Source organism: Euprymna scolopes, chromosome 1 (assembly GCF_053919585.1).
Source record: "Euprymna scolopes isolate OS-2025 chromosome 1, ASM5391958v1, whole genome shotgun sequence".
Lineage (NCBI taxonomy): Eukaryota > Metazoa > Mollusca > Cephalopoda > Sepiida > Sepiolidae > Euprymna > Euprymna scolopes.
The window spans coordinates 53,568,466-53,596,310 of NC_136482.1; the positions used below are offsets into that span (position 1 = coordinate 53,568,466).

At 33.4% G+C, this 27,845-nt stretch overlaps 2 protein-coding genes across 5 annotated transcripts in view; one reads left to right on the forward strand and one right to left on the reverse strand.

Moving 5' to 3' along the window:
* The window catches only part of LOC145296251 (H(+)/Cl(-) exchange transporter 7-like), a 594,517-nt gene that overhangs the window by 559,781 nt on the left and 6,891 nt on the right, over positions 1 to 27,845 (forward strand). For all 3 annotated transcript variants that reach the window (XM_080142486.1, XM_080142534.1, XM_080142525.1), the window contains exons 16-21: positions 4,916 to 5,092; positions 9,908 to 9,993; positions 13,392 to 13,536; positions 16,705 to 16,776; positions 17,008 to 17,094; positions 20,388 to 20,471. In XM_080142486.1, coding sequence (XP_079998612.1) covers positions 4,916 to 5,092; positions 9,908 to 9,993; positions 13,392 to 13,536; positions 16,705 to 16,776; positions 17,008 to 17,094; positions 20,388 to 20,471 — 651 coding nt within the window. The remainder of the gene's footprint in view (positions 1 to 4,915; positions 5,093 to 9,907; positions 9,994 to 13,391; positions 13,537 to 16,704; positions 16,777 to 17,007; positions 17,095 to 20,387; positions 20,472 to 27,845) is intronic.
* The window catches only part of LOC145296667 (uncharacterized), a 109,905-nt gene that overhangs the window by 26,055 nt on the left and 56,005 nt on the right, over positions 1 to 27,845 (reverse strand). The window contains exon 1 of one of the 2 annotated variants that reach the window (XR_013870012.1): positions 4,439 to 4,919. The exons of the other annotated variant lie outside the window; for it this stretch is intronic. The gene's annotated coding sequence lies outside the window, so the exon portion shown is untranslated. Of the gene's footprint in view, positions 1 to 4,438; positions 4,920 to 27,845 lie in introns of those variants that run through there. 2 annotated transcript variants of the gene reach the window in all.

The window sequence follows — 27,845 nt, forward strand, 5'->3', positions numbered from 1 at the left end:
AGTATTTATCCAAGCTAGCAGAGACGCCCGGCATAGCCAGGTCGTAAAATACGCTTAAATATGATATTTTAATTCTTGCAGATTTTGTATATATTATTATAGAGTTAATGTTCTATCGATTTTTATATATTATAAAGTTGTGATTTCAAAAATAAAAAATATATCTATATGACTTGGGTTCATCAGCTTGAATTGAAACCGAATCCCTATATATATATATATATATATATATATATATATATATATATATATATATATATATATATATATATATATATATATATATAACTTTAGTTCCTTCAGCTATGATTGAAACCGAAACCAAAACTTATGAAGAATTCTTGATAAAATTATTTATAAAAAATAGAGATTACTAAGGTACCATCAGTTAAAACCAAAACCGAAACAAAGACTTATGAAGAATTCTTGATAAAATTGGAGTGCCATCAGCTATAATCGAAACCAAAACCAAAATTATGAAGAATTCTTGGTAAAATTATTTATTACAAGAAATGGAAGTACATAACATTATTACAGATTTGCTAGAAAAACACTTTTTGAATTTATAGAAACTTTGCAAAATGAGAAGCATACATTGAATATTGTTCTATTGTACATAATGAATATTGTGCTTTATTTATTGGCTTTAGGTAACGGTAGTTTAGATGTCTTCTTGCACATTTTATCAGAAGAAGAGCATGGTGATTTTTAGCACAAAACTATATTTTATTAGATTAACCAATCGTGCTCTTCTTAACTAGGAATTCTTTCTAGATAATAATCAGTGGAGGGAGGGAAAAGTCTAGATACTACCCTTATTTTTCCCAGAACTTACAAGATGTTTTAGGGAGGTTAAAATTCTAGCAACACCTGACTTCATCTTAAATCTTTCCAACTAGTAAAATATCCATCTACTGTATACCGTTCTATTTGACAATAAGATCATCCCCAGTCAATCCTTCCAGATAAAATATCATATGTGGACAACTGTCTCTACATTTTACTTCAAAAGAATGGAATATGCATGAAGAAAAGTTCAAGGAAGCAAAATAAAACCAAAACAATAACTATTTGCAATATTTATGATTGTGTAAATCACATTAAAATTGATGTAAACATTAAGATCATATATATATATTACTCAGGTTCACCCCTAACAAGGCATACCACCACTTGGACTTAATGGCTGCTAATTGAGACCATGCTTCGGAAAGATTAGCAAGATGTTGGTTTACATTACATTTAAAATTCTGCATGTACAGTCAAGGAAGCAGGTAGTAGGAAGGAAATTCCAAAGTCTAGTTGTTTGAGGGAAGAAAGCTCCCTTTAGGGACCTCAACAGTGAAGGGGTGTGATTTTGTTTTGTTGGGTTTGTCAGGGATATGTACGTCAAAGGGGGCACAAGTGCAATGAGTTCATCAGAGCACATTCCATTAAAATATTTGTACAGCACAGAGATACAACATTGCTGCAATGGGACAGAAGTAGGAGCTTAGTTGACAAAGTGGGACATATTAGATTGAAGACGATCTTTTTTTTGCCCTATCCAAGTGGGAAAGACTAGTGGTAGATGGACCAGCCCAGATGTGGCAACAGTTCTCCATCCATGCTTGTAGAGGTACAGGATATCCTCAGGTGTAAGTAGTCTTCTAACATGATAGGGGAAACCCACCTTCCTTGCAGCAGCCTTTGCAACGTTCTTAATGTATTTGTTCCAGTTCATATTGCCAGTGAAATGTTAGACGAAGGAGTTTCAAGGAAGAATTCTCATCTAGGATACTATTTGTCATGGATATCGGTGGTTGGAGAGGCGTCTTGTAATTATTAAAGGATAGCAGCTTAGTCTTGCTAGCATTAAATATTACCATCCATGTCATTTTCTAGCAATTCTGATGTCTTAGATTTATGTACATCTATTCTTCCCTCGTGTATGTTATAGAGCTCTGTATCATCAGCAAATATACTCATCTCGGACACAATATTATCAGGGAGGTCGTTAATTAATATCAGGAATAATAATAATCCAAGGATCGACCCCTGAGGCATTCTTACATTAATGTCATACTATTTGGATGTTCGTCCGTCAATGACAATCTGGATGGTCCTATGATCTAAGAAGGATTTTATTATATTTAGTATATATATATTTAGTACGATTTAATTTTCATTAGCAGCTCTTCATGCCGGATTTTGTCAAAGGCCTTGGATATATCAAACTTTGCTCGCCTTATCCAGTGCATAGTATATGCATTCAGAGATAACTGTTAAAATATCTGCAGTAGAACGACATTGTCTAAACCTATATTGTTTGTCAGAGATTACATGATGACAATGTTATAATTTTGTGCTTTTAAATAATTAATTGTTTTTTTATAGTAATTGTTGGAATCTAAATATTTAATCTAACTTTTTCAGGAGAAACTTGAAAATAATACTTTTTCTCATTTTTTATGACTAAATGTGTTAATCTTTCAAATTTCTTCTATGCCAGTATCATTATTTAAATTGCATCCTATTTCGCTGTAAACATTTTGAACTAAACAAAAAGTTGACAATGTTTTTTTTTTGTGTGTATGTGAGTTTTTGGATGAGGAGATGGTCTACGTCAACTTTGATATTAATATTTAAACAATATTTTTTACCAATATGTGCCTCGCCCTTCTGATATTCTCTAGTTCATTTACGTACATTATTGTTTTTTCTGTATCTAAAAATTATTTTTAATATATACGTTGATATGTTTTACACTTTCAATTGAATAAACTGATGACTTTTCAATTAATAAACAGTTGGACAATAAACTCAATTGTAAAATATGACATACAAACTGTTTTAAAACCATTGTATTCATTATTTTTTTTTTATTGAAAATAACACTACATATTAAAAATAAAACTAAAATATGTTAAAACCTCCAACGTAGACAGATATTAAACATACTTTCAAGACCGGCATATCTTAACCTGTAAAACTCGACCAAAATAAAGACAGGTTTTCAAATTTCTTTATGACATTTTGTAATCACTGTTTTATAGTCATCAACAAATAATATAGATTGTGTATCTATAAGAGTCATTCCAAAAGTAAGGTTTCCAATTTTTTTTTTAAGCAAACCCTAAAACGTTAAAGAGCTATGAAGACGGGAGTGGAACCATTAAAGTAGATGACCTATTGTGCTCTAGAATTTATTTTTCTGCATTGTCATCCCGATTCTCAATGTACTTTTGCCAGCTTCTTTTGATGCCTTGGTTGTAAAAGTTTGGAGCAAACTTTATCACCCACATCTCTGTCACCACTCTTAAATCGACGAACCCATCTCTTAACTGTGCTGACATCAACTGCATCAGCTTTATAAACATTCAATAGGCGTCAGTGAATGTTGATTGGTACAATTTTTTTGGGATGGAGGAATTCAGTGATACATCTTCGCTTCTGACGCACATCCATGGCAGAGTCTCTTAGAGTCTCACACTGTCAATATCTGCAACAGAGAAATGAAACTTTCAGGTTATGAATAAATTTCAGGTTCAGTCATCATAACAATGCAATTTGCAATTGCCTCTGATCAATTCAGGCGGAATAAAAGATAGGAGACATTACTTTTGGAACGTCCCTCGCATCTGGCTTATGCAGTGTATACTACATAGTAAACTCTATGAGTTTTAACAAGTTTAAAAACTTATGAGTTACAAAAGGACTAGTTCAATAATATCATTTTCTTCATATTGTCAATCATAAACTCTAATAATTGGCAGAGTTATGCTTGTGTTACCCTGAATCTTTCAACCACTTTTGTATTTCCTTAATTTAACCAGAATCATATCACTGGAAGGAGGAGGAAGAGAGAGAGAGAGAGAGAGAGAGAGAGAGAGAGAGAGAGAGAGAGAGAGAGAGAGAGAGAGAGAGAGAGACAGAGAGAGAGACAGAGACAGAGAGAGATAGAGACAGAGACAGACGGACAGACAGACAGACAGACAGACAGACAGAGAGAGAGAGAGGTGGGGAGACAGAAACAGAGACAGACATTTTAAAAAGGTATTGATGTGGAGAAAGAGCTCTTCAAATTCTTTAACTTAAAGTGGATAAAGTTTTGGCTCATTTGCAAGCTAAAATTTATTTCAAATATTTTCTATGGATCTCATAAATTTTCCTGACCTCTTTCTAATTTATCTCAATTATCACCTTTTTTAATATAAGCTTAAAATTGGCCCTAACATCTTCAAAATCACATAACAGTCATTATGAATACATTTTTAGTTTTTATGTAAACCTAATACACACTCATTATTGATATGAATGTAGAGAGATAAATATAACTCAGAAGTAATATTATTCATTATCATCATGATCATATGAATCTGAAAATTCTACAGTTGGCATTGGTTTCTCCAATATTTCTCTAGTCAGACTTATTTCTAGAAAAACTTCAGGTACTTACGGAAGAGACTACATGAAGGTTGCTAACATCCTAAGTGAAAGTGATTTTTTTTTTGGAACGAACTAGATTTGAACTTGGAACATACAGGTCGTCAGTCCATGTCATTAACCACTTGATCATCATCACCTTCCAATAATGTTTATAAGTCATGCATCTGCAGAAAAACAAAGTAAGTAATGGTTTTGTTTTGCTATATCAACAACTAATTATTTTTTTCTAATGAAATAGAAGAGTTTCCGATGTGAATAACATGAGGAAATGCTGTAGAATTTTTCATCCAGTGAATGAATTAAAATATGAAATTTAGTCCAAATTCATAAAAAATTTATTTCCTGATGGAGAAATGTGTCTGAGATGAATTCTTTGGCCGTCACTTTAGGATCTTTATTATATGACTTCTTTTATTTTTATTTATTTATTTTATTTATTTTTTTGCTGGAGAAATAAATTAAACTGTTGATTTTTGGTTATTTTCAGACAAACAATTTGGGAAAATTTGCCTTATTGGGAGCTGCTTCTCAACTTGGTGGTATAGTTCGTACCACCGTCAGTATCATGGTTATTTTAGTTGAATGTACAGGTGACATCACACTCGGCTTACCATTAATGATGGTACTCATAATATCCAAGTGGGTTGGTGATTTCTTTTCAACTGTAAGTACATCACCTATTTTTTTTTTTATCATAATTTAATACCTTTACTTAATAACATAACTCTTATTTTGTTTCAGATGGTCTCCATCTTTTTTCTACACTATCCATAATTGGCGCTAATTTAAATCACAGGTTTTATCTAGGGGAGATAACTAAAAACTCAAGTTTTGTTAATTGTCCTCTGAAAATTGTTTTCATTAATGATTAATTTTCAACCTAATCATTTTTCGCAATTTTGGGATATTTTAATCACAATTATCTGGGTTTTATTGATTTTACTTGAAATTCAATGTTTTGATTTTTATTAATGAAAACAGTTTTTGAAGACAATTAGTGGAAATTGAGTTTTGAGTTATCTCCCCTAGATAAAACCTGTGATTCAAACTCGCACTCAACAATTTTGCTTACTCTCTATCTGTGCCTAAAACTAAAGGAAAATTCCATGAGCAAAGTGTCTTTTCTAGAACTGCCCATCTTTGGAAAATAATATCACAGAACTGCTTCCCAGCTGACTATATCATGATCTTCTGCAAGTCCAATATAAACAAGTTCTTGTTGAGCCGTCTTCTTAAATAATCAAATCCTATTCAATTTTCACCATTACCAGTCATCACGGTGATGTCTCACTAGCCACTTACCACTCATTGACCTTTATTCTCGAGTGGCCTCTGCCCCTTAATAAGCAGTGACCCCTAGTAAAAAGAAAAATACCTGAACTTGTTTCATTTATTGCCATTTCTATCCTCTGTTAGAAGAGTGAGTGGATGGGTGGATAATTAGCCTAATGAATACTGTCAGAGGATATTTGGGTTAGTCATGCTTTTTGAATGTCATTTCTATAGTGTACATTTTCAATTTTGGAAGTTACTGATGTTCTTATAAATAACTACTAGTTATCTATAATGGTAATCTTCAACACCATATGCCTAGTATCAAACAGAATTTCCATGAACAGAGCTTCTTTGTAAGGGCTTCTGGCTTGTAGATCACATTAGCACAATGCTGCTTCCCCTGCTGATTACAAGTTGGTCATCTTCAAATCCAATGGCAAAAATTTTGTCATAAATTGCCCTATAAATAAACAAATACAGTTCATGCTATTGATCAATGTCAGTACTGCCATAATGTTGCTCATTTTTTCAGATACCAATCATTATGTAATAATAACCATATATCATTAATTGAACTTCTGGCCTTGATAAGTTGTGATAAAATAATAAAATAAAATTGCAAGGAGGTAATGTCGTCTGGAGAGACTCAATAAATGGTTATACATGTTTAAAAAATGGATCAATGGTTATACATGTTTCAAAAAATAAGGCAATGGTTATACATGTTTCAAAAAATAGATCAATGATTATACATGTTTCAAAAAATAAGGCAATGGTTATACATGTTTCAAAAAATAGATCAATGATTGTACATATTTATTTATTTCGGACTATTATCCTCATCTTTTTTATAGTTGTTGTGTTGTTGGCCAACTATTCCTCTGGCCATTATCAGGTTGTTAAACAACAGCTATAAAATAGATGAGGATAATTGTCCGAAATAAATAAATAAAATATACAAATTACTCATCTCAAAAAGAATTCCAATAATTAAATAATGATTATACATGTTTCAAAAATAGATAAATTGTCATACGTTTCAAAAATTAATCAATGGTTATACATGTTTCAAAAAATTAATCAATGGTTATACATCTTTAAAAAAAATTAATTAATGGTTATACATGTTTAAAAAATAGATCAATAGTTATACATGTTTCAAAAAATTAATCGATGGTTATACATCTTTAAAAAAAATTAATTAATGGTTATACATGTTTAAAAAATAGATCAATAGTTATACATGTTTCAAAAAATTAATCGATGGTCATAAATGCTTAAAAATTAGATCAATAGTTATACATGTTTCAAAAAAAATAGATCAATGATTATTACATATTTAAAAAATACATCAATGGTTTTACATGTTTCAAAAATAGATCAATGAAAGATTAATGGTTATACATGTTTCAAAAAATAAATCAATGGTTATACAAGTTTCAAAAGATAGATGGTTATAGGGTTATATGAGTCTTTAAAAATATCAGTGATTATATAGATCTTCTGGAAAAATTATTCTACTTCTTCCCTTTTCCCTCTCCCCTGCAAACATGCATATCGAAAAAGTATTTCATTATTTTATTTATGACATGATGTAATGTATTTTTTTAAAAATAAAAAACACCCTAAACCACACACTAAAACTTGGTCTCTAAGAATTTAAGAATTGAACAAGATTTAAAAAAAGAAATAAAATGGTTACATTGCCTTAAAAATGCTATCTGGCACAGAAGCGGGTGATTATTAATACTAGTGGCCCGGATATAGGTGATTATTTTATGTTGAATTTATATGCAAAAGTGATCCTCCACTGTAAAGTTTAAATATTCTTTTTTAAATTTATTTTGCAGGTTGTTTATATGTAATCACTTAAAGACAGTAAAACCACATTTTTATTTTTAAGAAAATTAACAGACGACTGTTGAATGCGTCCGTTTGTTTGTTCTTGTGGATACAGACAGTTTCAAAATCATCCATAAGTCACTAAAATATATTTTTGGTATCGACCTTTACAGCATGATTGTTTTATTTACATTATATACATTTTTGAAACACACAAATATCTGATGTTATTTTCTTAAATTAAAAACAAAATTACAAAAATAAATTTTAAATTAACAATGTAAAAATAGAACATTTCTCTTTTCCTTTCCCATACATGTAATATAATAATGGAATATTTTTAGTGTTACAAACAAAACAAGAGTTATTTTAAAAAAAACACACATTGGAGATTATATTAGTAAATATCTTGTTTTAATCATTTCAATATTTGCATTTTCTTTCTGATTTGTAATTATGCAAAAGTATTTCCATATCTTTTTTTGTATAATCAGTAATTTGTTTTTGAATAATTGTTATTAAATAAAACTGCTAACTTCTCCTGAAATCTGAAAAATTACTTCAGAATAAAATATGTGAATAAGTATCTTATTACCCGACTCCCCTTCCAAATTGCCCCTTTATAAATCTGGCTCTTATCATAGTATCCCCTTACAATATAGTTGCAATATGCCTTGTTTTGAGTGCATAAAAACAAATATTTAAAAAATAATAACTTCTCTATAGGTGTGAAGAATCACCAATATCCTGAACAAACTAGTTCAGAATAAAATATTTACAAACATTTATGCGATTATCTTTTATTTGGAAGAAAGTCATGATCTAAATAATCTAAATAGTGAGAAGTTGAAAAAGATATCACTCAACTACAAAATGAATAAATAACAATTATGAATAATTTGTATTATTTTATTACTATATAGAAGTCTTAATATTGCCTGTACAGAAGATTGAACCTTTAATCTCCTGGAGACAGTTATGTCTGATGGAGTGAGAACAATCTACCCTCATTAATTAAATAAAGAGTTTTGTTTGAAATTCTGTACCTATTCCTAAATTTGACATGAAAATTCCTTAGTTCGACATGATACACCTGAAGAAGCATCCTAAATATTGAAAGAATAATATCTACGATGATCCAAATTATCAATCCTCATTTCCAAAATTCTATTTAGTTCCAAGAACTATTTCGGGATACAAAAAGATCTTATTTATCGAACTTTGTTCCTATATTGTACCAGAGGTGGAAGTGTCATCAATACTTACCCAGATTATGAAATTGATTAATCCTGTCAGATCTGTTGTATTCACTTATACTGGAATTCCATTGGGAAAGGTATGAAACTCTCCCACCTCAATGCATTCAATATGTTTGTTGTTTCTGTATTAAATAATCGAAAAAGGGTTGATACACCATAAAACTGACAAAACACAAATAAAATCATGAGTCTGTCAGCAATATGTATATCTCTATGAAAATGAGTATATGTTTATATTTTTTGCATATACATGATTTACTCCTAAACTAATTAATTGCTTCTTATACATTTTGGAACACAGCTGCTAGAGGGTCTAAATGTGGGCTTATGTAAACAGGACAAAAATGGAAGAATAATACCTTAATAGAAATTTCAGATCCCTCCAACTTTTGTGAAAGTTAACCAATTTGATATTTAAATGTTCCTAAAATTTCGGTTTCTTTTGAGTATTTTAAAGGCATTTTAGGGGTAGGGGTATAATATGGGGACAAACTCCAATTTAAAAATTCAAATGTTTCAAGTTTACATTAAATCTTATCATTAAATCATTAAATCTTATTCATAGTCATTGAACACGTATTAAACAAGATGCCCTGAATTTCAATTTCTTCTTAATACTCCTTTCACTTAAATTTGAGACATTTTCAAGAATCAAAATCATGTAATGGATTTAGGTCAAAATTGAAATAAGGTTTCTAAACATTAGGTTATATGTTAGTTTTAATCTTTGTAAGTGGGTATAAAATGGTTTAAACCATGTTCTATTCGTGGGGAAATTTATTTTAACTGTCCTGGCACGGGTATACTTCTAGTTGAATAATATAATCCACGTTCAGACACGGATTTTGTTGGCAAAGTATTTCGAATTCATTCGACTTTTTAGCTAAGTACACATATTTCTATTATTTCATTAGAATTTGTTCATTAGTAAACCACAAAATTGTTCTGTTTTGTTACGAATATTCAGAGCAAAAAAAAAAAAAAAAAAAATGCAGCATATCTTCAACGAAAATCTTTTGTTGATGTAAGGGAAATAACTCTAACGCTTTTTGCCAGATGTACGTTTTTATTATGCGAATAACGAGTTGTCTCTTCTTTGCTAGGGTTTGTATGAAATGAACATTCATGTGGCAGGAATTCCGATGTTACCCGCTGAACCGCCACCAATGTTTGAAGAAGTGAAAGCAAGGTTGGTATCTAAAAAATCAATAGAGGAAAAAAGAAAGCGTAAAGCAGGATTACATTGTAATTGATCTTATAATTTATTGTTTATTTACTTATGGATTTGTAACTTTTAAAGTAGACTAATGAAAAAAAAAATTATTATAATGTTATTATATATGGACTGATTAATGTCTTTTTTGTTTTTGTTTTTAGAAATCTAAACAAATGTATAATTTTTTGTAGAAATTTAAACAAATTTATAATCTTGATCAAATTAAAACCATCAATTTTCTTTGAATGCAGGATTTAAAAAAAACAGAATCATGAAATTGATGCCAAATTAGAATTTATCTAACTTCATATTCCAAGTAAAAAAAAAATGTTTGAAATCATTTTGAATGATAAAAAAACTTTAATAATGTGTCGGCTTACTGTACATGTTTGTACATAATACTAATTTTTATCTTGAATATGAATGAAAATTATTTGGTTATAGAGAATAACTTTTCCATCTTTTATAATGTTTGGACATAGTATATTGTCAGCACTCCAATTATTCTAGCATCTGAAAAGAACGAGTCCAGCATGGTACCATCAAATGGCATCCTACAAATCATATATCTTTTTAAATGTACCCCCCCCCCCAGATATTTTCAAATTGACAATCTTTGTGTCAGACTTGGAAACCTATATGGAATTTCAAACTGAACATTTTATTTCATTCACATAGACAGATTTTTCTCATTCCATCTGTCATGACCAAGTAGAAGTGTTAATTATCGTTAAAAACCGATTCCAAATGACAGTCTTGTGCAGATTGGTGGTACAATCCTTACTACAGATGATAAGAATTAAGAATGATGAATAATATAATCAATAATAAACATTTCTAACAAGTTGTGGTTGACAGAATGAGAACAATCTACATCCATGGATTAAATAAAGAATTCAGTTAAAAATTCTTTATAGTTTCTGAGTTTAGCACAATTTCAAAAATGGTGTCAGATGAATAGTAGTTTGAACAACCAAATTAAACAAAAATAAGTCTTGGAAGTTTTCTAACTATAAAACTTAAAACCTAGTCTTATTTTAATAATATACAGTGACATTCAACTTAAGTTGAATCAGCTTCCTAGAAAAGAAAATTTTTGTCGAAATATCAAAGTCACAAACAGTCCCCAATCTCATGTATATCCCAGTCAAGGGAAATGGCAATGATAGGTTTTTGTAGTTTTTGTAGGGAGGTGTTGATGTCCTCTTACATACAGTGGCTGTTATTTTTAAATGATCACTCATTTAGTATTGGCCAGGCTCAGTGCTGGTGATCTAACAAGAACCGATATGTCAACGTCATTATGCCGTACATATAATGTAATAATATATGCAAATATAAGAATAAATTTAGCAATAACTCATTACATTTTTCTGGGGATTAAATGTCCATTGTAAAAATACTTATTTTTATTCCAAAGTTTCTTGTTTTCAATTTGAAATGCTCAGAATCTATGAAAATAAAGAAAATATGCCAATAAATCTACCAACAATAGATAAACAATTTCACTTATTTTCATTTTAGTAGATACACTTATTTCTTGTGGTAACATGTTAAATGTTATAATCAGATTATGTTATGCAAACAAATTTAAACATTTTTTTCTTAATGGATTTTTCTGAAAAATTTCTATCTTTTATACTTTTGTGAAAGAATAATTAATGCACTTATTAATTAAGGCTTAATTGTGCACTGGAATGTATGGCTTGTTTGAGAAATCATCTCAAGATTCTCAAATTAACTTGTGTCAACTATTTCTGTGTATCCACAATTTACAGCTTATAGATGAACGGTGAGAGAGTTAGACTATTTTCATTCTTATTTACCTTCATTCACTAATGCCCCCCCCTCTTATATTGTCTTTGACTATCTTGAAAGACATCATGGTGGAAATAACTTATTTTCTTCCACTCTTCATTGATTTATTTTCTTTTAATCTTAAAAACAAAAGAAAGAAAAATTATATATTTTTGTAAAGTTTAAAATATGAAGAAATACATTATATTGCAATATTTTATGTTATGAGGGTATGATTAAAAAAAATTGAAAGGTCCTTCTTATAGACACTGGCAATAAGAACTAACCAATCAGATGGATCCACGTTCTGCTAGCAACCAATCAGAAACTGGAATCGCTCCATAAAAATATTGGATATTTTATAATTCCCACACATAATTTTTTGTGCTCACATGAGAAAGATCTTGGTATTTTGCTTGCAAAATTTTAAAGTCCAAGGCTTATACAGATCAGCTAGCCACCGCAAACTTTTTACATCTCCAGGACTTGTATGGATCAACTACCCACCAAAAACTCTTTATCATCTCCAAGACTTGTACAGATTATCTATCCAATGGAAACTCTCCTGAAATTAAATCTGGCTTTGAATTTCAAACATTATTTGTCCCTCTTCTGTTTTTGTTTTAATCATTAGTAATAAAGGTTATTTTATCAGTCACCATATTTGGCTTTTAGAAATGTACATTGACCAGGTTTTCATTTATCCATCCGTCTCTCAAGTCATCCTTATCACTTCCTCGCATGTTTTCTTTGATTTTCTGCTATGAATGGAGCCTGCTACCTTAACCAAAATTTCATGAACAAAGGTTCTTTCCAAGAACTGCCTGCCTGTGGAACTCTGTTCTGCTGGCCTTCTGGGTGACTATAATATGGTCATCTTCAAGTCCAATGTAAACAAGTTCTTGTTGAGCTGTCCCCTGAAATAATTAAATTATACCCAATTTCCACCATTAAATATTAATACACTGTTAGCATAGTGACCACGATACACTGATTAACCCTTATCCTTGAGTGACTTCCTTTCAAATAAAATCCTAAAAATTGTTTTACATCTATTAACCTAAGAACTCTCATCTATTCTTTCAATGTAACCATACTATCTCAGTCTCCTGTTCTGCAAACATCTCCCTATATTATTCAGATTTAATCTTATTTGAATTCATCAGATCTAAGTCTGCCTTTAAGACTCACAATACTCATTTACCATAACATTTTCATATCATTTCACATTTTTGGTTAATATTATTTGACTGCATATTAAGAAATAAATATGAGTATACATTTATTATAAGAAGTAAATATATTTATTTATATAATGAGTTTATTTATTATAAGAAGTAAATATAAATTGTTTTTGTTTTTTAATGGAAATAATATTAAGACAAAGTGAGTTTGAAAAATGTCATTTGCTTTTTCTCATTTAGCAAATGAGTTGTCTTTAAGTGACGTCAGATATGGTCACATACTAAACTTGTTCATTTCAATATAATCTATTGAAAATATGTTCTGCCTTAAAAGTTGTTTATTCTATTATGCTGAAAATTGTTTTTATGTTGAACTTTGTCCAATTGCAGTGATATTATGAGCAAACCTGTAGTGTGTGTCCATCCAATTTGTTCAGTTGGAAAACTTGTAGATCTTCTAAAAATAGAGACTTCATGTGGGTTTCCTGTTGTTGCTTTTCCCGATGACCGACCAACAGTAAATACTTCACGAAAGGTAAACCAAATTTATCTTCAAATATAACTTTAAATAGTGTTATAAGAACAAATCTTTCTATTAATTACAAAACTCATGATATAATTAAATAGTAATAGAAAAGAAATAGCACTTAACAGAATAAGAACATATAAATATGTATTAACAAATATTTGAAAGTTTGTATTACATACATTAATGTTCCGAGTGTAAATTGTATTATCATGAAAAAGACAAATGTTAACTTCCTAGTGTGTGCATGACACACGATATCCGTTTCTCATAATGATACTATTCTTTCAGGTTGTCAACTGATGAGCCTATCACTATCTCAAAACACCCTTCTCTAACTTATCACATAATTCACTTTAACAATTAGATATTTATATTTCTTACCATGCTTTTAGTATCTAACATATCTTTACTATAAGATTTTTTTCTGTAATTTTAAAACCGAAAATTTTAATAATATTTAAAATATTTAAAACTTATTATTATACCAAAGCTGAGTATATAAACATGTTTTTTTTCTACGGGTTTTTCCTTACTTTAGTGACGCAAAATACATGCTAAATATTAATTAGTTCTGAGATTGACTAATTTTTTAAAGTTCCATGTTAGTTACTTGCAATTAAATAAACACGCCACACATTTTTTCAATTAGAGCGAGAGAAATAGATAGATAACTTTCTCACTCTATGTTGATTCAACAACTCTTTATTTTTTTAATGTCTGTCAGTATTTGAAGAAAGAATGGCTCCCCTTTTTCAGTGTCACTTCTCAATCACTTCATTTTGCCACACATATTGTAAACATGAATGTAAATGAAATAAAAAACTAAAATGTCTCTTTAATTCTATCTTATCCTTGCGAATAATAAAAAAAAATGAAGAGACTTTTACTTTTAGTAATGCCTTATATATCACTGTTTATAAATTTTCAAATGAAATAAAAATAGAGTAAATAATAGTTGAAACACAATAGGTTACATGTACGTCTATTGGTCTTATAAAAGCAAAATTGCCATATCTTTAATCTGAATGAAATTTCAGCTTTTTTTTATTTATTTTTTTTTTTATTACCTTTTCACCCCAAACAAGGCACATTGCCACTTTGGTGTAGGGGGCTACTATCAGGGGAAACATCTACTGGGGTACTATGTAGGGATTAGGGCAGCGAGATGTTGGTTCACATTGCACTTGAACTTATGCATGTCAGTACAGTTGGGGAAGCAGTGACCTGGAATGGAATTCCAAAGTCTAGCAGTTCTGGGGAAGAAACTCCTGGAGTAGAAAGATCTTTTACATCTAGGGATCTCTACAGTGTGGGGGTGGGCTTTTGCAGCTTGTCGGGTCTTTCGAGGGTGTTTACGTCGTGGGGGCACAAGTGCTTGCAGTTCATCAGAGCATTCACCATTATAATACTTGTAGAACAGGCAGAGGGATGCAACGTTTCGATGATGGGAGAGAGGCTGAAGCTTAGATGCCAGTTTAGGGCCTATCAGATTTGCGACTCTCTTTTGAACCCTGTCAAGGAGCGAAAGACTAGTAGCCGATGCACCAGCCCAAATATGACAGCAATACTCCATACATGGGCGAATAGTGGCCTTGTAGAGGTACAGGATACTTTCGGGTGTTAGAAGTTTTCTAGCATGGTAGAGAGAGCCCACCTTCCTCGCAGCGGCCCTGGCAATGCTCTCGATATAATTGTTCCAACTCATGTTTCCTGTGAACGTTAGGCCAAGGAGCTTGAGAGACATACTCTCAGATAAAGAGTCGTTGGCCATTGCTATAGGTGGTAGAGAAGGTTTCTTGTAATTATTGAATGAAACCAGTTTTGTCTTGGCGGCATTGAACGTGACCATCTATTTTTGTCCCCATTCCACTACTGATTGGAGGTCATCCTCTAGTGTTTCTGCGATTACTTTAGATATATGTTCATTTGTTTTCCTGTCGTGCCTGCTATAGAGTGTGGTGTCATCAGCATATATACCCATCTCAGAGGCAATTTTGTCGGGGAGGTCATTTATGAATATCAGGAACAGCAGAGGTCCAAGAATAGATCCCTGGGGCACTCCCGCATCTATATCATATTGTTTAGATGTACGACCGTCGAGGACAACCTGGATTTTTCTCTTATCTAAGAAGGATTTAATTATGTTAAGCATTCTACCAGTGATACCGTATGATCTAATCTTCCTGAGGAGACCCTCATGCCATACCCTGTCAAAAGCCTTAGATATATCTAGAGCTACCGCTCTGCCCTCTCCCGCTTTGTCCAGTGAATGGTATATGCATTCAGAGATTACAGTGAGGATGTCTGCCGTGGAACAGGCTTGTCTAAATCCATATTGTTAGTCGGTCAGAAGTTTAGCATCTGTAAGGTGCTGGACTAGAGCATGGTTAATTAAGGTCTCAAATATTTTGGCAAAAAGTGGGAGGAGGCTAATAGGGCGATAATTTAATGGGTCAGTTCTTTCGCCAGAATTCTTGAATACTGGTACCACAGAAGCAGTTTTCCAACAGCCCGGAAAGCAAGATTCATTAAGGCGGAAAGCAAGATTCATTAAGGCAACAAAATAAGCTACAAACAAATGACTAAGAATCATACCCAATATCAAAATTATTCTTAATCCATAACTTCAGATATGTAAACTCAATTTTACACAATTTTAACGATAGTTGAAATGTATCTTTTTGATTGCTTTGATAATTAAAGCTGTTCTTTTGCTTGTGCAGCAAAAAAGGCAAAGTTAGATAATCGTACGAACAAAAAATATTTCACTTTGTAATGAAACCAATTCAAAATACAATGAAAAACAAAAAAAATGCAGTCAACATTTTTTACTGCTCCCTACCCCCTTTCTCTATCTCTCTTTCTCTTATTATTTGTATTGCGACTCCTTCATAATAAATCCACTGAATTAAGGAAAACTCATGAAAATTAATGTCCCTACAAGATGTTTACGTGCAGCAAACAGTAAAATATCCCAGTTAACTTATAAATGGAGATAATTTTTGTTTTTAGGCATAATAAGTTTGCCTTGAAAAATTAATATTAACTTAAATGTTGGAATTAATTTATTCAAGGCAAACTTATTTACTAACATAAATAATTTAATAAAAACAAGAATAATTTCCCAAATTCCAATAATAATATTGTATAATATAATATTGTACACTTTTTCAGGTCCCAGAAACGTATGGCAAGATGAAAGGTTTAATACTTAAATCTCAAATTCTTGTTCTCTTGAAATATAGGGTAAGTAATGATAAATTTACAATTATCTTTTCAGGATTATTATTTTTTTTTATTTAATATAAAAAAATTCTTACATGTTTTTAATTATTCGTTAATTTTTATCAAAATCTATTTTAGAATTCATAATTTTGTTATTGCATTTAATGCTTGAAACGCTTCTTACAGTATTTGAATAATATACATGTCAGAAAGATCGAAAATAAATCAATTTATAAATTATTTCTTATTCAGATATTTGCAGCTGAAGGAGCTGTACAACCACGATCCCTTAAAAGTGCAAAATTTAGAGATTTTTACAATGTAAATTTCACAATAAAAGTAAGTATTTGCTATTTATATATTTATATTTTTTTGAAAAAAAAAAGAACAATTGTAATCTTTTCTTTTAATAGCAATTGCTCCAGACAATTATGAAGCTACTTCATGTAAGGAGCTAAATGAAAATACTACTTCAAGGTCAAAAACTAGTCAATGATGTGCTATATAGATAGATTGTGACTCAGAAACAGCAATCCTTCCCCTTTGTCAGAAACATTGTTCATAGAATGTGTGTAGGAATCAAAAGTTACAATGTTGCTGAAAGTAAATGCAAGGCCCATTTTCTACTCTTCATAATCTGTTGTCTGATTAATAAAATATAAATGCATAAGGGGCATTCCAAAAGTAATACCTCCTATTTTTGTTCCGCCTGACTGAATCAGAGGGGATAGCAAATTGCATTGCTATGATGACTGAACTTATGCATTCATGACCTGAAAGTTTCATCTTTCTGTTGCAGATATTGACAGTGTGAGATCCTAAGAGAGCAACCCTGTGTGATTATCGTGCATCATTGAATTCCTGGCAAAAGTGCATTAAGAATGATGGTGACTATGTAAAAAAGTAAATTCTGAAGCATAAAAATAGCTTGTTTTAATTGTATCACTCTCGTCTTTGTAGCTCTTCAACTTTTTGAGTTAACAAAAAAATGGAGGCTTAACTTTTGAAATGACCCTTGTATATTTATTGAAAAGAGAAGTTAAAACATATTTTATATATTTGAGGATTTTTTAAATGTCTTAGATAACATCCACTTCATATATTTTACCATACCAACAACACATTAAATGAAACACAACATGAAGATGATATATTTAGGGTACCATATTTTCTTTAATGTAAACCCAAGATAAGATCACTCACAGTTAAATTGTGTACACATAAATAAATCTCAGAAAATCTGAAAAGAGTGTGTGTGAAAAAATTGAGAGAATGCATTTCACATACCAAGAATTTTCTGTATACGTTAGATACACATGTTGTCAGAGGTAAAAGTGACCAGGAATGGTCCACCAAACAGTGTACCAGGTGAGGCAAAACAAATAACCAAAAAGAAAGAACAGAATCTTTTTGTGCTTTTGCTTTTATAGTTCCTGACAATATTTCTGTCAATGGATATAAAGTTCAACTAGCATACTAGACAGTGAACTCATGTGAACTACTTAGAAGCTGAGATGTCTGTTTTATAAATATTGGTGTACAAGTCACAAACTGGCTGAAGCAGTTTCCTTTGCATAAACATATAGTGCTGCTACTGTTTCCTACAGAAAAGGTTTAATTTTTATGGAGCAATTCTGGTTTCTGATTGGTTGGTAGCGGAATGTGAATTAATTTGATTTATCAGTTCCTAGCAGCATCGTTTATAAATAGAATCTCCCGACTGTGTGCGATCATACCCCATTATAGTCCAAAAATCTTGCAACAGTAACAAGCTTTTTTTTTTCATATGCACTGAAGAAAAGAACACAGATCACCTCACTTGGTCATTTTAAATTTATCATTTGTAACAACTGGTCAGATTATCATATGTGATAGATTAGTATAAGTGACAATTTAGCCATCAAATTGCTATATCATTTGTGACTCAGGATATTTTGCTAAAAATAAATGTCTAATAAATAAAGTATAGTGAGATTTATCTTCTATTTTTTTGGCTGGTATCGAATCCCCCCCCCCAAAAAAAAAAGAAACAAACAAAAAAAAAACGAACCTACACATAAAAATCTGCTTGATATGCGATTTAGTTAAATTATTTGTATGTGCTTTCAGTTTTTTCTTTTTTCTTTCGAATTTAGTGATTTTTGTATTTTATCTGATCAACCGTTTTATAGTTGAAAACTAATTTAAGCATGGGAGCAGTAGTTACTTACATATAACATATTAAAAAAGTTCAGTATATATGAAATCAAGGTTACTTTTGTTTTTGTGTAAAGAATATTATTAATTACAATGTCAACCAGAGATTGAGCAGCTAATAAATAACATTTTGTTTCCTGATTACAAAATATACAAAAAAAGCAATCTCTTCTTCTCGAATATATTCTTACATAGAAAAGTAAACTCTACATTTTTTGTTTTGAAATAAATACTACTAAACAGTATGTATTACTACTCAGTCTTGTTGATCAAACATGAATGATGCGATTTCCGGTATACTTACTGCTACGTTTGGAGTTTTTATATAAAATTTTTTTTAGAGGGATATTCTATAATCAAATAAATTTAAAAAATATATCCATACAAAAAATATACACTATTTTTATATACAACACATTACCCCTCCCTCTAAAAATGTTAAACAGTAAAGAAAAGAGCATTCATTGCACCATAACAGTTCCAGCTTGGCCGTTACCGCAGAAATTAAGTCAAATGTAATCACCATGAAAAAGAAAGGGCAAGACAAAACAGGTCTATTGTCAAAGAAACAGAGATGATAATGATTAATCAGACCTAAAAGAATCATCCCTATAGGTGCATACATTTTGGCATAACATGCTATTTATAAATTTGATTTACTTTTTATTTTTCATTTAAATCTAATTTACATATTATTTATTAATCAAACACAAAGATGATTTTTTCTACAAAATATTCACTTACTCTTCTAATTAACATTACTATTCTTACGAATATTACTTATTATTACTATAAAATAGTACCTTCCTTCTAATATTTGAGTATAGACACTATTAGCTAAAATTATTCACTCTCCCCATTCTTTATCTCTACACAGGTAAGTTGCTGTAAGGAGGCTTTATTTTCTAACTATGAAATAATACTTTTACATGTTTATTAATATTTAACATTTAAATAATTAAAAAACACAGTAATTAATACTTATATTTACATAAAGTTAAAAGTTCGCTTAATAGGAGTTAAAGGATGGGAGCATGTATTCTTGTGTTCTTCAATTTTCTTATGTGACGTCATTTTAAAGGTTCTGCTAAAAAGCAATACAAGTATAGTTTCATTAATATGAATGCTTTTCGTTGAGACTTAAAATAATTTAGGTATTTGCTATTCCACTCTATAAATTAACTGTTAATCTGTTTCTTCAAGCTATTGTGTTTTTCTTCTTCTTTCATTTGATCACATCAGTTAAATATTTCCAGATCAGTGAATGTTTTTATCAATTCAAAGGCATCTATTGCCATTGCTGGTTATGACTCAAGTCAAAGAAAAAAATAGTTAAAGGAAAGCAAAATAATTTGTTTGGAATATTATTTTTCTAGATCCTTTTTCTGTAAAAAACAAAGTTCTTTTTTAAATAAATGTCTTGTCATTAATTTCAGGACCTCAACATCACAGAAAGTGATCGTGACTGTGTGATGGACTTAAGAAAATATATGGCCCATAATCCATTTACTGTCCATAGTGTAAGTTGACTCAAAATTCATTGCAATTAATTCGAATTCAATAAAATAGTTAATTCTTGTTTGATCTTTTTCTTAATGAATAATTAATGAATGTTTTTATTATTACTTCATATTTTTATGATTAATTTAAGAAATTTTCACTATATTTGTTTTGTTTTTTTACATCCAATGTCATGATTTGAAATCCATTTGTCAACATGTTATAAAAATTAAAATCATCCTGTATTGAATGGTATACATGTTTTTGGAATAGAAATAATTATATTTATAATTATTATATTTTTACAAGCATTCTAGTTTTGTTTATTGCTCAAACACAAGTTGTCATGTCAGTATATGAATAAGATTAGAATCATGGGTGGAACTGTTAAGAGATAAAAAGAAATAGACTTTTCCATTTAGATTGATGCTTGCTTGTTAGGATCCCAAAGCCAGCAATAATATTTTGTCTATTTTAAAAAATTAATCTTTCTTTTAATCAGAATGAATTTTGAGCACCAGATTTCTATGATGTTGGTTTGGACTCAATTGGCAGCTGATATAAACCACAGGAATATACTAAGTGTAGATCAAATTAAAAAATGCGAGGAAACAAAAAATAACAACATTTATTAGATACTACTAATTTCAGTGAAAGAAAAAAAGGAAAGGACATGCAATAAAATAAAGCAATAATCTACTGTAAGTTTTATGAACAATTATTAAAAAAAAAAAATTTTTTTTAAATAAATAGAAATTGTTTTTTAGGGGTTAGGGTTGGACTGATTTAATTTTGTGCGTGATTATAGACTAATTCTTTTTAGGGTTAGAGTTTAGGTTCAGGGTTAGGGTTGGACTGATTTAATTTGTGCATGATTAAAAATTACATTTTTTTTTCAATTTATTAAAAGTCGTCTGTTTCAATTTTTATTGGATGAGTGTGTTTGCTATTGCCTTTTTATTGACTGATCAACTTGATCAACACTACTCGAGTGACAGATGATGTAAACCCCCTAAATATGTTCTGGTGGTTTACATCATCTGTCACTCGAGCATTAACCAATATTTATGGAAATCCAGTATGTAACTAGAGTAAACACAAAGAATCCCAAGTTCAAAAAGCTGAACTTTAAGGTCAAATGTTACATCAGCCATTTTAAAAATAACTACCATTTTAAAAATAATTTTTTGGAACAACGGTTAAGATGTAATATGCTGACTTTCAATGCCATCTAATGATGCTGAACTCTTAGGCAGTTTTCTGATAAATATAAAAGACGTCCACAAACCAATTCTAAATTAAAGTTGAGTCAGATAGCAGAGACGTGAGAAATATCAGAAAACAGGGTATTCATATTTTTGCATGTGTGGTTTGAGTTGTCCCCCTTTGCAAATTGGCTGTTTGGAGAAATGGAAAACTAGATGGCTCTGTGTGGTTTGAGTTGTCCCCCTTTGCAAATTGGCTGTTTGGAGGAATGGAAAACTAGATGGCTCTGGTTGATCTGTGGAGAAATGGGCAGCATATAAACGGTACTTTTTTTTAAGCAGGGGAAGAGCACAGAGAGTGAAACGACGGTTGGAAGAAGTGACGGCGAATTCTTTTTGTGACGGTGAATTATTTTTGGACGTTGAAGAGCTCGACCTTTTGGGAGGAACAGCAGTGTCTTATATATATTTTTTTTAATTTCTTTTTTTTTCTACTTCACTACAAGCTATTTCGGCGGGAACTATGGAAGCAAAGAGGATCAGCAGTGAAATGCTTAAGACGTTCTCTGGAGAGGGAGATGTTATAACCTGGCTGACCAAGGTTAAACTTGTCGCTAAGTTGCGGGACATCGCGGATGTAGCCAGCTTGATACCGCTGTATCTTGATGGTGATGCTCTGGCCCTATATCTGGAGATGCGGGAGGAGGATCGACTGTCTGTTGACGCCATTGAGGAAAAGTTGAAGGAAGCATTTACCGAAGGACCGTTTGTGGCATATGGCAATCTAAGCCATATGGTGTGGACCGGAGAGCCTGTTGATGTTTACGCCAACAATATCAGGAGGTTGACGGGACTAGCAGGATTCAGTAGAGGAGGCCATCGACAGATGGTTAAGATGGCCTTTATCAATGGCTTCCCGGACCATATTTCTATAGCTCTACAGCAACTGCCCGGTGTAAATACTATGGAGGTGGCAGAGTTGATTACACAGGCTAGGGTGCTGGCCAGGAAAAAAGAGAGTGAGCAGGGAATCGTAGCTGTCGCTCAACGAAGCAAACTGCAGCAGGAAATTGTGAAGGACGAAAAGCAGAGAGGACTGTGGCAGAGATCCAGGTTCTCTGGCAGATGCTACCGATGCCAAGGCCCCCATATGGCGAGGGAGTGCAGGGAGTCAAAGCCAGAAGTCACGTGTTACCGCTGTGGGGAAGTCGGCCACATCAGCAGATTCTGTCCCCAGGAAAACGAACAGGGGGAAGCCACTGCGCCGGTGGCTACCCCACTTATTCGATGAAGGAGCTTCAGGGTATGTCACCACAAGTAGAGGTGACCCTAAATGGACGAAGTGCAAAAGCCCTTGTCGACACTGGCTGTACTTCAACAATTGTCACCAAAGACATGGTTGACACATGCAATGGAACCAGCAGCATTACGGCAGAGAGGTGAAGTGCAATGGCACAAGTATCGTTCGGTTGATGGTAAGTGGGATGTCACTAACAATCCAGGCGATTGTTATTAACAAAATTGTCACGGGTGTCGATGTGGTGCTAAGGATGGACACAATTGCTCGACTAGGGGTCGTTACGGTATATAGGAACTCCGTGAGATTTGGAGGACATCAAGGGGCTGCAGGTGTGCAATTCGAAAAAGGTGTCACAGGAATGGCCGGGTTAGACAAAAGTTGCACGATAGAGGACCAAGATTTCTCTGCACACTTTGATGGTGAGAAATGGACAGTCAAATGGGCATGGAAGGGAGAACGTCCCATACTGAACAACAGAGTGGAATGCTACGAGCATACGTTGCGAGGAGGCACAAGAGTTGAATTTGAGAAGGAGGTGGACCGATGGATCTCAGAGGGGATTTTAAGACCATGGACGGAGAAGGTGTGCTGCCGTTAATGGCGGTTGTTCAGCCCACAAAACAAAAAGTTTGGCCAGTACTGGACTTCAGGGAGCTGAACGTACACGTTGCGTGTCACACGGGAGGCGATGTGATGGACGTGTGCGGAGAGACCATTCGAGAGTGGAGGCAGATTCAGAAGGCTGTGACGATTGTGGATTTAAAATCTGCATGCCTACAGATCCACATTTCACAGGAATTCTGGAAATACCAGCTGGTCAGATACAAGGGCCGAACGTACTGGCTGACTAGGTTGGGTTTTGGCCTGAATTCTGCACCAAAAATCATGGCAGCGATCCTCAAAATGGTGCTAAGCAAGGAGGACGCAGTCAGAAGAGCCACCAGTTCCTACATTGATGATATTTTGGTGGATGAGACGGTAACAACTGCGGAGGACGTAGTAAAACACCTCAACAGCTTTGGGCTAATTGCAAAACGCCCGAAATTGTTGGAGGGAGGAGCTGTGTTAGGGCTCCAACTAAGAAAGGACCAGATAGGACGGTTAGTGTTCTGGAGTGGAAATGAGATCCCGGAGGTGTCGGAAAAATTGAATAGGCGAGAACTCTTCTCAATATGCGGAAGACTGGTGGGCCATTACCCTATTGCAGGATGGCTACGGACTGCATGTAGTTATATCAAAAGGCTAGCTAGTGGAGCGAAGTGGGAGGATGGAGTTGATAAAGAGACTGTGGACATTATGAGAGAGATTATTGAAGAGGTGAAGAGGGAGGATCCAGTGAGAGGTGTTTGGCATGTACCCAACAGTGCAGAAGGTGTTGTGTAGTGTGATGCAAGCTGTATAGCAGTGGGGGTCACCTTGGAGATAGATGGTGTTACTGCAGAAGATGCTGCTTGGTTGCGGAAGAAGGAAGACGTTGCTCACATAAATGTGGCGGAACTGGATGCGGTTATGAAGGGCATCAACTTAGCCTTGAAATGGGGGCTACAGAATGTTGAGGTGAGGACCGACTCAGCCACTGTGTTCTCTTGGATCCAGTCCAAAGCTACAGGAGAAAGGAGGGTGAAGACGAAAGGTGCTGCCGAGATGCTAGTAAAGCGTCGATTGATGATGTTAAGGGAGCTGATTAGGAAATTTGATCTTCAACTTAGGGTCACTATCATTCCTTCAGCGAAGAACATAGCAGATGTGATGATGAGGGTGCGGAAGACCTGGCTAAAGGCGCCGAATGAGGCGGCTGTTGCAATATGTTGTTTGAATGAAGACACTCTGAAGGATTTGCATGACATGCACCATTTTGGAGTGGATAGAACCATGTTCTTGGCCAGGAAGGTGGACCCCAGAATCACAAAGGAGGCCGTTAGGACAGTGGTTGAGAGATGCAGTCGGTGTCAATCAATCAACCCTGCGCCGAGTAGACACTAAGCTGGTGAGGTTCAGGTGGCAGAGAACTGGAGCAGGTTGGCGATAGACGTAACGCACTATCGACAGAGGCTGTATCTGTCAATGGTCGACTGTGGACCAGGAAGAGTAGCCATTTGGAGGGAAATCAAGGCGGAAAATGCAGGTGAAATTGCAAAGGTCTTGGAAGAGGTGTTTTTGGAGAGGGGTCCAGTGACGGAAGTGCTAATGGACAATGGAACTGCCTTTCGCTCAGCTGCCATGGAGAATGTGTTGGATAAGTGGGGAATGCGGCGCTATTTCAGGGCTGCATATAGACCAGACGGAAACGGAATTGTGGAGTGACATCACAGGACCATTAAGGCTATAGCTGAAAGGGGCCAGATTTCGCTGCCAGAAGCTGTCTTCTGGTATAATATGTCTCCAAAGTCAGGGCAAAAAGTGGAGTCAGTGCCGCAGAGGGCAGTCTTCAAGTATGAGTGGCGGCATCCCCATACTGCACAGGTACCTGCGGAGGAAGGCGAGAAGCGAGCGACTGTGCGAGTGGGAGAGGAAGTGTGGATCAAACCGCCTGATGCTCGCTGTACCACACGCTGGGGGCATTGTGACAAGTGTCTAGTCCCCGAACAATGTATCTATCGACGGCATCCCTTGACACATCCTTGATGTGTGGCCGGTAGTGGTGTCATCAGAGGAAGACAGCGACGCCGAGCCAAGTAGCGACGTTCACGAAGAGGCTCGCGGAGATCGCAGCGAGAGAGATGGCCGCCATGTTGGTCGAGTGACTACGTGATGGGTTGACATGTGATGATCGTGTAGATCAAGGGGGCGTGTGGTTTGAGTTGTCCCCCTTTGCAAATTGGCTGTTTGGAGAAATGGAAAACTAGATGGCTCTGTGTGGTTTGAGTTGTCCCCCTTTGCAAATTGGCTGTTTGGAGAAATGGAAAACTAGATGGCTCTGGTTGATAGTCAATTTGCATAAGTGGAGAAATGGGCAGCATATAAACGGTACTTTTTTTTAAGCAGGAGAAGAGCGCAGAGAGTGAAACAACGGTTAGAAGAAGTGATGGCGAATTCTTTTTGTGACGGTGAATTATTTTTGGACGTTGAAGAGCTCAACCTTTTGGAAGGAACAGCTGTGTCTTATATATTTTTTTTTAATTTCTTTTTTTTTCTACTTCACTACAGCATGGACATTTGTCAATGATAAAACTGTGTTAAAATTAGGTGCCACATTACGTATGTTTGATCAAAAACCACATCGCTTCAACAATTAAGAGAATTGTTTGCAACTGTTTAAACCCAACAAAAAGAGTTTTGCATCAATCTGTGACAATAAGTTTGAAGACAAATCAGTAGTCAACTAAATGAACAACAATTCGTGCAAAATGACAAAAGATGCATTTAGATAGGGAGAATCCTTAATAATGAATGTTATACAGGGTGGGGCATAAATACTGTTACAAAATAAAACTCATATTTATCAACAAAATAATTTATTACAAAACCCAATTACAGAAAATGATTAGCAAATACTGAAGGAAAAATATAGCATAAGTATTATTCAAAATGTTTCCCTCGAGCCTTTACTACACTACAAAATCTTTTGGGGAAATTATCTACAGCAGCACGCACATCTATTGGCATTTTCTCCCAGCATTTGTTCAATTTTATTTTAAAAGCTTCAATATTTTGACAAGGAGTAGAGCAGGTTTCACTCTCCAGGATTGACCACAAAGAATAATCAAGAGCATTAAGATCGGGTGATTAGGAAGGTCATTCTTCTTTGCTGATCCCAGATTAATAGTTGTCTCTACACCACTGCTGTGTTACATGAGCAGTTTGGCTTGTTACACTATCTTATTGGAGAGTCCAAACTTCATCACCAAACACAGATTTATACCATGGGGTTAGTGCACCTTTAAAAATGCCCTCAATGTAACGTTCTTTGTTTATCTTGACCCTTTGTGGGGGGAAAACAAGTAGAGATTTCCCCTTTCAGAAATGGCTGCTCAGACAATCATTGATGGTGGTTATTGCCTTCTGAAAATCTTTCGTGTATTATCAGGTATCACCTCACGACTTTTCACAAGGATTCTATCATTTTGATGCTTGTGAGACTGTTGAAGAATAACTTTTCACCTGTGAAGATGTTATTGAAGTGCCTTCTCTGATAACAAGAGCTAACTTCTGATGAGTCTCTTTGCAATTGTGGGTGCAGAGAGAAGGTGTCGCTTTTGAAGCTTATAGGGTGATATCTGTAGGTCACTTTGGTATATTCTTTGCATAGTTTTTGGTAATGTTTGTGCTCCATTTGCCATTTCTCTCATGGATCACTTTGGATTTCGCCTGATTTTTTCCCTAACATTTTTGCTGGTGTTCTTAAGTTGTGAGAGACAGCCTGATCGTTGTCTATCTTTGATCAACAAAGTTCCTAAGTAATGATCAATTGTCCTTTTTATGAACATTTTGTTGATTTTGAAGTTTTTCCCTAACATAAATATTTCTGGTTGAGCAAGCCCTTTTCATGTTGCTCTATGATGAATGTTCTCTTCAATTCAACAGACATTGTTAAAAATTAGTATTGTTTCTGAAAAAATAAATCATAAATTGCATTATCTTATAATGACAATTAAATAGAAAATTTATTTTAATATTGTCATAAAAAATAGTTCTGAAATTTTGTAACAGGACTTATTCCCCACCCTGCATATTGGTGTTTTTAGAGGGAGAAATTTACAAAAACAATGATGTTCAAAAGAATAAAAAGTGCTCTTTCACAAATAAAATGAATTGTGTAACAAGTCAATTGCAAAAATGGAGAAACTACATTAATTGCATTTCAAGTTGCTTTTCCACCTACCATAGTCTCCAGATTTGGCTCTTAATGATTACTGAGTGTAGATTTTAAGCTAGCGCTCTAACAAAGA